Below are 12,346 nucleotides of genomic sequence, written 5' to 3' on the forward strand. Positions count from 1 at the left end.
AGGCAGGTCTGTCTCACTGTCTGTGCCATTGGATAGAGAGTAATCACATCAGCTGTTCATCCCGTGTTAGTGAACAAATGGACATTGTCGAAATCAAAACCCTACCCTCAGGTACATCTTAAGGAACTCTTGTCCACAAATCTCACAAAACTCAGTTTTGGATGATCCTATGACCAAAATTAACCTACAGTTGAAGTCGGAAGTTTACATACACTTAGGTTGGAGTCATTAAAACTCGTTTTTCAACCACTCCACAAATTTCTTGTTAACAAACTATAGTTTTGCAAGTCGGTTAGGACATCTACTTTGTGCATGACACAAGTAATTTTTCCAACAATTGTTTCCAGACAGATTATTTCACTGTATCACAATTACAGTGGGTCAGATGTTTACATACACTAAGTTGACTGTGCCTTTAAACAGCTTGGAAAATTCCAGAAAATGATGTCATGGCTTTAGAAGCTTCTGATAGGCTAATTTACATAATTTGAGTCAATTGGAGGTGTACCTGTGGATGTATTTCAAGGCCTACCTTCAAACTCAGTGCCTTTTTGCTTGACATCATGGGAAAATCAAAATAAATCAGACAAGACCTCAGAAAAATAATTGTAGACCTCCACAAGTCTGGTTCATCATTGGGAGCAATTTCCAAATGCCTGAAGGTACCATGTTCATCTGTACAAACAATAGTACGCAAGTATAAACACCATGGGACCACGCAGCTGTCAAACCGCTCAGGAAGGAGACGCGTTCTGTCTCCTAGAGATGAACGTACTTTGGTGCAAAACGTGCAAATCAATCCCAGAACAACAGCAAAGGACCTTGTGAAGATGCTGGAGGAAACAGGTACAAAAGTATCTATATCCACAGTAAAACGAGTCCTATATCAACATAACCTAAAAGGCCACTCAGCAAGTAAGAAGCCACTCGTCCAAAACCGCCATAAAAAAGCCAGACTACCGTTTGCAACTGCACATGGAGACAAAGATTGCACTTTTTGGAGAAATGTCCTCTGGTCTGATGAAACAAAAATATAACTGTTTGGCCATAATGACCATCGTTATGTTTGGAGGAAAAAGGGGAAGGCTTGAAAGCCGAAGAACACCATCCCAACCGTGAAGCACGGGGGTGGCAGCATCATGCTGTGGGGGTGCTTTTCTGCAGGAGGGACTGGTGCACTTCACAAAATAGATGGCATCATGAGGAAGGAAAATGATGTGGATATATTGAAGCAACATCTCAAGACATCAGTCAGGAAGTTAAAACTTGATCGCAAATGGGTCTTCCAAATGGACAATGACCCCAAGCATACTTCCAAAGATGTGGCAAAATGGCTTAAGGACAACAAAGTCAAGGTATTGTAGTGGCCATCACAAAGTCCTGACCTCAATCCTATAGAACATTTGTGGGCAGAACTGAAAAAGTGCGTGCGAGCAAGAAGGCCTACAAACCTGACTCAGTTACACCAGCTCTGTCAGGAGGAATGGGCCAAAATTCACCCAACTTATTGTGGGAAGCTTGTGGAAGGTTACCCGAAACGTTTGACCCAAGTTAAACAATTTAAAGGCAATGCTACCAAATACTAATTAAGTGTATGTAAACTTCTGACCCACTGGGAATGTGATGAAATAAATAAAAGCTGAAATAAATCATTCTCTCTACTATTATTCTGACATTTCACATTCTTAAAATAAAGTGGTGATCTAAGACAGGGAATTTTTACTAGGATTAAATGTCAGGAATTGTGAAAAACTGAGTTTAAATGTATTTGGCTAAGGTGTATGTAAACTTCCGACTTCAAATGTACTTGCTTTTTTTAGTCAGGCACTGGAATAAATGTTTCTGACATATCGATGTCACATACAGTGAGGGGAAAAAAGTATTTGATCCCCTGCTGATTTTGTACGTTTGCCCACTGACAAAGAAATGATCAGTCTATAATTGTAATGGTAGGTTTATTTGAACAGTGAGAGACAGAATAACAACAACAAAAATCCTGAAAAACGCTTGTCAAAAATGTTATAAATTGATTTGCATTTTAATGAGGGAAATAAGTATTTGACTCCCTCTCAATCAGAAAGATTTCTGGCTCCCAGGTGTCTTTTATACAGGTAACGAGCTGAGATTAGGAGCACACTCTTAAAGGGAGTGCTCCTAATCTCAGCTTGTTACCTGTATAAAGGACACCTGTCCACAGAATCAATCAATCAATCAGATTCCAAACTCTCCACCATGGCCAAGACCAAAGAGCTCGCCAAGGATGTCAGGGACATGATTGTAGACCTACACAAGGCTGGAATGGGCAACAAGACCATCGCCAAGCAGCTTGGTGAGAAGGTGACAACAGTTGGTGCGATTATTCGAAATGGAAGAAACACAAAATAACTGTCAATCTCCCTCGACCTGGGGCTCCATGCAAGTTCGCACCTCGTGGAGTTGCAATGATCATGAGAACGGTGAGTAATCAGCCCAGATCTACACGGGAGGATCTTGTCAATGATCTCAAGGCAGCTGGGACCATAGTCACCAAGAAAACAATTGGTAACACACTACGCCGTGAAGGACTGAAATCCTGCAGCGCCCGCAAGGTCCCCCTGCTCAAGAAAGCACATATACAGGTCCGTCTGAAGTTTGCCAATGAACATCTGAATGATTCAGAGGAGAACTGGGTGAGATGTGTGCAAACCTGGTGGCCAACTACAAGAAACGTCTGACCTCTGTGATTGCCAACAAGGGTTTTGCCACCAAGTACTAAGTCATGTTTTGCAGAGGGGTCAAATACTTATTTCCCTCATTAAAATGCAAATCAATTTATAACATTTTTGACATGCGTTTTTCTGGATTTTTTTGTTGTTATTCTGTCTCTCACTGTTCAAATAAAGCTACCATTAAAATTATAGACTGATCATGTCTTTGTCAGTGGGCAAACTTACAAAATCAGCAGGGGATCAAATACTTTTTTCCCTCACTGTATGCCATTTTCAAAGAGAGGTTGGTTGTTCGATTCAGTCGCACTTTAAAGCTTGAAATGGGTGTGGTGTAATTGACTTAACAACCAAAAATGCATACATGTATATAAGTTTATCTTTCTTAATGAACCAGAAATTCTGTAGTTATTTCTGGTTGCTTATCAAAGTTAGCTGGCTAAATAACTACTTGATCTTGATTTGTAGTATATCTCTCAAGGCATCTTGTATATTCCCTCTTGTTTCATAGTAAAATAATGGTGCAGACTTCATGATGAAGGCTCTACTGGATGTTAGATGCAGTTGGATGCTACAGTTGGATGCTGAATGTACTCTTGAACTCTCTCTCAAATAGATTCTTCAATCTTTCGCCCATCCCACGGAACTCTGCATTGTCCTTCAGGGAGAAAAAGACACAGACACAATTGTATTAAAGTTGCACTATGCAGAAGTTGCTCTGCCATTTCCTGGTTGCTAAAACTCTAATAGTTTGCCTAATTTCAGTTTATGTGACAAAATAAGCTAGTATAGTGTAGAGAATCATTATACCATCTAAACCGCTGTGAAATATATTTTCCATAACCAAAAATATTGTATTTTCAGCTGTTTGAAGCTGGTGTACAAAACTGAAAGTAAAAGACGCAAAAACAAAACTTAAAGAGTGGGAAGCATAGAAATAGCACACATAGAACAGATATACCGCTTCTTAGACTTGCTTTCAAGTAGAATTATAGATCTATAACTCACATTTCTATGTGAATTTGGTCAGGTCCCCAAAAAGTGACATATTGCCACTTTAATAGAAAACATAATAAACAAGCTAGAAATGCAATTAACCCAACTCATTTAGCCTAATGCAGCTTTGTTATGGATTAAACAAAAGTACATTTTCAAGTAAAGTTGATGAGCATAATTCCAAGATTTCCTTCAGAATTTGTATCAGATTTTAGCCCTGAGTCTTCACATTGGATACTGCAGTAGTGCAGTCTTACCCTGTTGAACGTGGCACAGTTGGTGAAGATAAGCAACACATCAGACTCAAAGTGTTGCACTGACTGGTAGAGATTCTCCTGCAGCTTCTCCACAACCCTGTCCAGCCACATCGGAGTCTTTATCATACTGGTGTAGTTTCTCACCTGGCATTGAAAGGCAGTGATATATCCAGACAGTGATATACAGACAGCAATATAAGTTAATGTTGACACAAACATACAAACTCAGACACTAAAAACATACACAAGCAAACACGCACGCACAGACGCACGCATTCACATACACAGAACCAAACAAAACATACGTTGATGCAAGGATCTTTCACAAAGATGTGGTCCTCATCTGCGAAACACACAGATGGAAACGTCCTTTCACTGTCAACTGCGTTTATTTTCAGCAAACTTAACGTGTCAATATTTGTATGAACATAACAAGATTCAACAACTGAGACATAAACTGAACAAGTTCCACAGACATGTGACTAACAGAAATGGAATAATGTCCCTGAACAAAGGGGGGGTCAAAATCAAAATTAACGGTCAGTATCTGGTGTGGCCACCAGCTGCATTAAGTACTGCAGTGCATCTCCTCCTCATGGACTGCACCAGATTTGCCAGTTCTTGCTGTGAGATGTTACCCCACTCTTCCACCAAGGCACCTGCAAGTTCCTGGACATTTCTGAGGGGAATGGCCCTAGCCCTCACCCTCTGATCCAACAGGTCCCAGATGTGCTCAAACGGATTCAGATCCAGGCTCTTCGCTGGCCATGGCAGAACAATGACATTCCTGTCTTGCAGGAAATCACCCACAGAACGAGCAGTATGGCTGGTGGCATTGTCATGCTGGAGGGTCATGTCAGGATGAGCCTGCAGGAAGGGTACCACATGAGGGAGGAGGATGTCTTCCCTGTAAAGCACAACGTTGAGATTGCCTGCAATGACAACAAGCTCAGTCCGATGATGCTGTGACATCCCACCCCAGACCATCCCGCTCCAGAGTGCAGGCCTCGGTGTAACGCTCATTCCTTCGACGATAAACGCGAATCTGACCATCACCCCTGGTGAGACAAAACCGCGACTCGTCAGTGAAGAGCACTTTTTGCCAGTCCTGTCTGGTCCAGCGATGGTGGATTTGTGCCCATAGGCGACGTTGTTGCCGGTGATGTCTGGTGAGGACCTGACTGACAACAGGCCTACAAGCCCTCAGTACAGCCTCTCTCAGCCTATTGAGGGATTGTGCGTTCCTGGTGTAACTCTGGCAGTTGATGTTGCCATCCTGTACCTGTCCCGCAGGTGTGATGTTCGGATGTACCGATCCTGTGCAGGTGTTGTTACACGTGGTCTGCCACTGCGAGGACGATCAGCTGTGGCGTCTCACAGTACGGACATTGCAATTTATTGCCCTGGCCACAGTCCTCATGCCTCCTTGCAGCATGCCTAAAGCACGTTCACGCAGATGAGCAGGGACCCTGGGCATCTTTCTTTTGGTGTTTTTCAGATTCAGTAGAAAGGCCTCTTTAGTGTCCTAAGTTTTCATAACTGTGACCTTAATTGCCTACCGTCTGTAAGCTGTTAGTGTCTTAACGACCGTTCCACAGGTGCATGTTCATTAATTGTTTATGGTTCATTGAACAAGCATGGGAAACAGTGTTTAAACCCTTTACAATGTGTTTTGGATTTTTACAAATTATCTTTGAAAGACAGGATCCTGAAAAAGGGACGTTTCTTTTTTTGCTGAGTTTGTGTGAACTTTGACACACACATACACAGACACAGACACAGAGAGCGAGAGAGAACCAAGCAAACTTACATTGATGCAAGGATCTTTCACAAAGATGCTGTCCTTGTCCTCGTGGTACAGATACAGCAGGAGGTAGTGGCATTCCTGTCAGAGTAAACATACACATATTACACCTGTATGTGTCATATACTACTCAAGACTACTTAGATACACAGTTCAAACATAATTCATTCAGAATGTATTATTTCATGTCACGGATATTGTGACACTCATGATTGATTGATTAACTGATACAGTGAGGGAAAAAAGTATTTGATCCCCTGCTGATTTTGTACGTTTGTTCACTGACAAAGACATGATCAGTCTATAATTTTAATGGTAGGTTTATTTGAACAGTGATTGACAGAATAACAACAACAAAAATCCAGAAAAACGCATGTCAAAAATGTTATAAATTGATTTGCATTTTAATGAGGGAAATAAGTATTTGACCCCTCTGCAAAACATGACTTAGTACTTGGTGGCAAAACCCTTGTTGGCAATCACAGAGGTCAGACGTTTCTTGTAGTTGGCCACCAGGTTTGCACACATCTCAGGAGGGATTTTGTTCCACTCCTCTTTGCAGATCTTCTCCAAGTCATTAAGGTTTCGAGGCTGACGTTTGGCAACTCGAACCTTCAGCTCCCTCCACAGATTTTCTATGGGATTAAGGTCTGGAGACTGGCTAGGCCACTCCAGGACCATAATGTGCTTCTTCTTGAGCCACTCCTTTGTTGCCTTGGCCGTGTGTTTTGGGTCATTGTCATGCTGGAATACCCATCCACGACCCATTTTCAATGCCCTGGCTGAGGGAAGGAGGTTCTCACCCAAGATTTGACGGTACATGGCCCCGTCCATCGTCCCTTTGATGCGGTGAAGTTGTCCTGTCTCCTTGGCAGAAAAACACCCCGAAAGCATAATGTTTCCACCTCCATGTTTGACAGTGGGGATGGTGTTCTTGGGGTCATAGGCAGCATTCCTCCTCCTCCAAACACGGCGAGTTGAGTTGATGCCAAAGAGCTCAATTTTGGTCTCATCTGACCACAACACTTTCACCCAGTTCTCCTCTGAATCATTCAGATGTTCATTGGCAAACTTCAGACGGCCCTGTATATGTGCTTTCTTGAGCAGGAGGACCTTGCGGGCGCTGCAGGATTTTAGTCCTTCACGGCATAGTGTGTTACCAATTGTTTTCTTGGTGACTATGGTCCCAGCTGCCTTGAGATCATTGACAAGATCCTCCCGTGTAGTTCTGGGCTGATTCCTCACCATTCTCATGATCATTGCAACTCCACGAGGTGAGATCTTGCATGGAGCCCCAGGCCGAGGTAGATTGACAGTTATTTTGTGTTTCTTCCATTAGCGAATAATCGCACCAACTGTTGTCACCTTCTCACCAAGCTGCTTGGCGATGGTCTTGTAGCCCATTCCAGCCTTGTGTAGGTCTACAATCTTGTCCCTGACATCCTTGGAGAGCTCTTTGGTCTTGGCCATGGTGGAGAGTTTGGAATTTGATTGATTGATTGCTTCTGTGGACAGGTGTCCTTTATACAGGTAACAAACTGAGATTAGGAGCACTCCCTTTAAGAGTGTGCTCCTAATCTCAGCTCGTTACCTGTATAAAACACACCTGGGAGCCAGAAATCTTTCTGATTGAGAGGGGGTCAAATACTTATTTCCATAATTAAAATGCAAGTCAATTTATAACATTTTTGAGATGCGTTTTTCTGGATTTTTTTGTTGTTATTCTGTCTCTCACTGTTCAAATAAACCTATCATTAAAATTATAGACTGATCATTTCTTTGTCAGTGGGCAAACATACAAAATCAGCAGGGGATCAAATACTTTTTTCCCTCACTGTATATGATTGCTTGATTCTCACCAGTTGGTGGTCAGAGATTTGGCAGGTCAAGGCTTCCTGGTAGGTCCTTTGTTTGGGGTAATGCCACGACTGACTGTCCCTCAGTACACAGAATGTACACATCCACTGAATATTATCCCTGTGTTGATACACCACATACACACAAAGCATGCACGCATGTATGCACACCCGAACATACGTATGCACGCACACACAAACACAAATAAACATTACAATAGTGCACTAATAAGCTGACAGTTGAGTGTCCCCACACAGAACAAACAGACCTCAACTCTTCTCACCCCAGCATAGCGTCATCCACATTAGGAAGGTGACATCTCTGATGGAAAGAGAGAGGACACTTATCACAGCATATCAAGCTGCCCTGGCTTCTACAGATGAAGCAGTCGTCATCATTGTCCTGATCGTGCTGCCAAGACAGAGAAGAGAGAAAGGTGAGAAGGAATTGGTTAACAATAAAGCACCAACTGCCTGTTTGTGTGTTAACGAATATTGTACAGATTTGTTTCCCACCCCCTCCGGTGTAAAACAAGAAGACGCCTTATCACCGATTCTGTTTGCTATGTTTATTAATGCTTTGGCAAAATAAATTAAACAGTTAAATATTGGATTAAGATATGATGATGAAATGCTGATGATATTATTTTGATGGCAGGAACAAGACCTGCGGAATATGTCAATTGGTGCAAAAGATAGAGAATCATGATTTATTTTACTGTACTGAGATACGTTTTTCAGTTTTGAAGAAGATTTTATAGAAGAGAGGAAGGTGTGAAGGAAATGGTTAACAATAATACCCGATACAGTGATGTTAAGAAACATCCTGGAAATCATAATTACTACTGAAACATCTGTTTAAATGAGGTGATTGATTGAGAGTGGGTTCCATCGTATTGCTTGAGGGTCGAGGGGGGAACTTACCACGTCTTTGGTCGTGGTGCTGCACAGCTTGCATGGACACTGGACGGAGTGGATTCCCAAAACCCCACTCTGAAAGGGAGAGGCAAACAAACATTGACCATTAATCAATCGACAACGGTTCTACTACAGTTGTTTGGTAAGAACAAAACACATCTCTCTCGCTCTGTTCTCTCTTTCTCTCTCTGTTTTTGCTCTCTCTCTCTCTGTTTTTTTTCTCTCTCTCTCTTTCTCTCTCTCTCTCTCTGTTCTCTCACTCTGCGTACCTTGATGAGGACGCTGAGTGGTTTCCCGTCCCACTGGATGACTTTCTTCCAGGAGGGATCTGGCAGGGCTGACTCCTCCCTCACAAACTCCACTGGTGTCACCCAGCGCTTCTTTGTACGGATACTCTTCCCACACAACCCTGAGCCATAGAGACACGGAAACAAGTCAAATCTCACTTCATACCCTATTCATACCTTAATAGTGTACTAATTTGGACCGGAGTTACATAGGTCTTAGCTACAAAATTGTTAACGGGATATGTTACAGATTGGGTAATGGAAAGCCCTGCAAGAAATGTTTCAACTAATCTGTTCTTGCCAATACTTGCTTTGTTCTCGAGTCGGTAAAAAGTGTATCTTATAAATGTCTGTGTTCAGTTGCAGGTGGTTCTCCAAAAAACAGATTATATTCAGAAAGATATTAAATCCAGGTTTTGCGCAGAGGGAGGAGTTCCCTCGCAATTTTAGCTGCCAGAAATCTTGTATTTCCCAACATCTTTGCAGGGACTAGTCGTTTCTATGTGACCACGTGTAGAAGTAGACGTCAGTGCTTCAAACAGTGTGACCAAAACAAAGATCTACACACATGCAAGACTTATTTATAACTCGATACAAAACGTGGATTTAATATCTTTCTGAATATTCTCTGGTTTTGGAGAACCACCTGCAACTGGACACTGACATTTATAAGATACACTTTTTACCGAATCGAGAACAAAGAATGTATCGCCAAGAATAGCTTAGCTGAAAGATTCCTTGAGAGACTTTCCATTAACCAATCTGTTATGGGTATGGAGTATCACAATTATGTAGCTACTACATAGGGCTTTGTTTATTACACCTTGAAAATCATATATGTACCTGATGCAAACCGATCCTTATGTAGCATTCCATTGATGGCCCCACAGGTGACTTTGAAGACAGACTTTTTCACAACACCATGGCTGCCTCCTGTACTGCTCTCTCCTTCAGCCGTGTTTGCCTGCTCTCCTATCTGCATCTTCTGCCTTTCCTGCTCAGCTTCCTCTTCTTCATCCTCAAACTTCTCATCATCATCATCGTCATCTTCCTCAGGTTTTGAGTCTGACACTGAAGTAAAGTTTGAAAAATTAACAAAGAGGTTCAGGGAAAGATGGTTTACTATATCAATGGATGAGTTTGAAGAGTCAGGCTTGTGTTATTCATGAAACCTTATAAGAACAAAAACACAGTTTCTTTATCTTTACAATTGATAGTTAGAGAGACAACACCATCCCCTGAGAGAGTCATGTCTGGAGGATTCAGAAAGATTCTATTGAGTTCGGATTGGTGTACATACCTGTGATTGAGTTCGCTGATTGGTTGGAGGGGAACGGTGCTCTCTTGGCCTAGATAGGACAAAAGGGACAGATCAGTTTTACACTAAATAGACAGTTTATTTACTTTGGTAAGAACATGTACAGTACCAGTCAAGGTTGAGAGAATGCCAAGAGTGTGCAAAGCTGTCATCAAGGCAAAGGTTGGCTTCTTTGAAGAATCTAAAATATAAAATTTGTTTAACACTTTTTTGGTTACTACATGATTCCATATGTGTTATTTCATAGTTTTGATATCTTCACTATTATTCTACAATGTAGAAAATAGTTAAAATAAAGAAAAACCCTTGAATGAGTAGGTGTGTCCAAACTTTGGACTGGTACTGTACAATAAAACATACCATTGGTCAAAGTATGATCATGCCAAGAAATATTGTTTGTCCATAGTAAAACAGCTTTTGTCAAGTTTACATATTGCATTATAACTAATTTATTACTATCAGTTGCTATGTTTCCATCCAATTGCGACAGTTTGTCATGCGAATATTCTAAAATCCGCATAAAGAAAATATGCAAATTTTCCCACCAGTAGTGTTTCCACCAAACTGACTTGTTGTGGATAAAAATCAATGCGTGATTACATAGTGCACACTAAATATTTTCATGTCCCAATAAAAATCTAAAGGTCAATGTGTTTCCTTCTCATTTTCAACTCAACTGATATTTTTTTCATTAAAACTGTGGCGTTAATTAGAAAATGTGCCTACTCTGGTCTTGGCACATGTGCTCTAGCCAACAGCTAGCAGATACAGTGTGGGTAGGATAGTCTACATCAGGGGTGTCAAACGTCCGGCCCGCGGGCCGGATCAGGCCCGCAAACGGATTTAATCCGGCCCGCGAGATGATTTTGAAAAAAAAATGAAAAAAATAAAAAAATTAAAATTTGTAAAGTATAAAAATGCGCTGCAATTTTTCAATAAAATAAACTGCTGTTCCAATTGCGTCCACTGGATGGCGCAATAGCAATTGTGTTAAGCAAGCAAACTGTTTATACCGGGGCAGAGCAAGTAGGTGTCTCCCGAGTGGCGCAGTGGTCTAAGGCACTGCATCGCAGTGCTAGCTGTGCCACTAGAGATCCTGGTTCGAATCCAGGCTCTGTCGTAGCCGGCCGTGACCGGGAGACCCATGGGGCGGCGCACAATTGGCCCAGCGTCGTCCAGGGTAGGGGAGGGAATGGCTTGCAGGGTTGTGGGTTTGTTTCCCACGGGGGGGCAGTATGAAAAAAAATAAAACATTTTAAAAAATAATGTATGCACTCACTAACTGTAAGTCGCTCTGGATAAGAGCGTCTGCTAAATGACTAAAATGTAAATGTAAATGTAGGTCAAGCACGTGCAGCCAATGAGCTACTTTGTTTTGCCCGCGATATTTATTACGGCTTCTACATTTAACATTATGTGCTTTGGCACCCTCATTGCCCCAATATGTCTCTGTCAAAAAAGAGAAAAGTGGACGCAGAGTGCAGAGTGTTCCAAGAAAAATGGTCATCCTATTTATTCACGGAATTGAATGGGAAAGCTGTATGTTTGGTGTGTTCAGAGCATGTTGCAGTGCTGAAAGAATATAACCTTCGTCGCCACTATGTGAGTCTTCATGCCGACAAATATGACAACTTTCAAGGACAGCGGAGATGAGAGAAGGTGAATGAACTGTTGGCGGGTCTGAAGAAACAGCAGTCTGTGTTTACTCACAGCCGAGACATCAGTGACGCTGCAGTGAAAACTAGCTACCTCATTGCTAATGAAATCGCAGTGGCTTCAAAACCATTTAGTGAGGGTGAATTTGTAAAAACATGCATGATGAAGGCAGCGGAGATTGTGTGCCCTGAAAAGCGGCAGGCTTTTGCAAATATCAGCCTGACAAGAAACACAGTTGCAGACAGGATTTCCGATCTTTCAGTGGATATGGACAGCCAGTTGAAGCAAAAAGTAAAGTCATTTATTGCTTTTTCGGTTGCAATTGATGAAAGCACGGACATTACAGATGTTGCACAACTGGCCATTTTCATCCGCGGAGTTGATGACACATTGACCGTCACCGAGGAGTTCGTGGAGTTGGTGCCGATGATAGATACAACGACAGCAGCTGATATTTTTACCGCACTCGTCGGCGCGCTGGACAGGGTCTGAGTGGACTGGTCCCGCGCTGTCAGCCTGGCTACAGATGGTGCGCCCTCAATGATCGGG

General features: G+C 42.1%; 1 protein-coding gene across 1 annotated transcript in view; it reads right to left on the reverse strand.

Annotated features, from left to right (window-relative positions):
- Positions 1-2,985: 2,985 nt before the first annotated feature.
- LOC311103839 (nuclear body protein SP140-like protein) overlaps positions 2,986-12,346 on the reverse strand; it is a gene marked incomplete at its 5' end in the record, with an annotated part of 50,584 nt that continues 41,223 nt past the window's right edge. Inside the window, 9 exons of the mRNA XM_084145478.1 lie at positions 2,986-3,363; positions 3,959-4,102; positions 5,769-5,843; positions 7,622-7,739; positions 7,903-8,030; positions 8,543-8,611; positions 8,806-8,945; positions 9,667-9,888; positions 10,124-10,172. Of these exons, the coding sequence (XP_084001604.1) occupies positions 3,277-3,363; positions 3,959-4,102; positions 5,769-5,843; positions 7,622-7,739; positions 7,903-8,030; positions 8,543-8,611; positions 8,806-8,945; positions 9,667-9,888; positions 10,124-10,172 (1,032 nt within the window). The remainder of the gene's footprint in view (positions 3,364-3,958; positions 4,103-5,768; positions 5,844-7,621; positions 7,740-7,902; positions 8,031-8,542; positions 8,612-8,805; positions 8,946-9,666; positions 9,889-10,123; positions 10,173-12,346) is intronic.

The sequence above is a fragment of the Coregonus lavaretus genome, assembly GCF_964263955.1.
Source record: "Coregonus lavaretus genome assembly, chromosome: 28".
NCBI classification, from domain to species: domain Eukaryota; kingdom Metazoa; phylum Chordata; class Actinopteri; order Salmoniformes; family Salmonidae; genus Coregonus; species Coregonus lavaretus.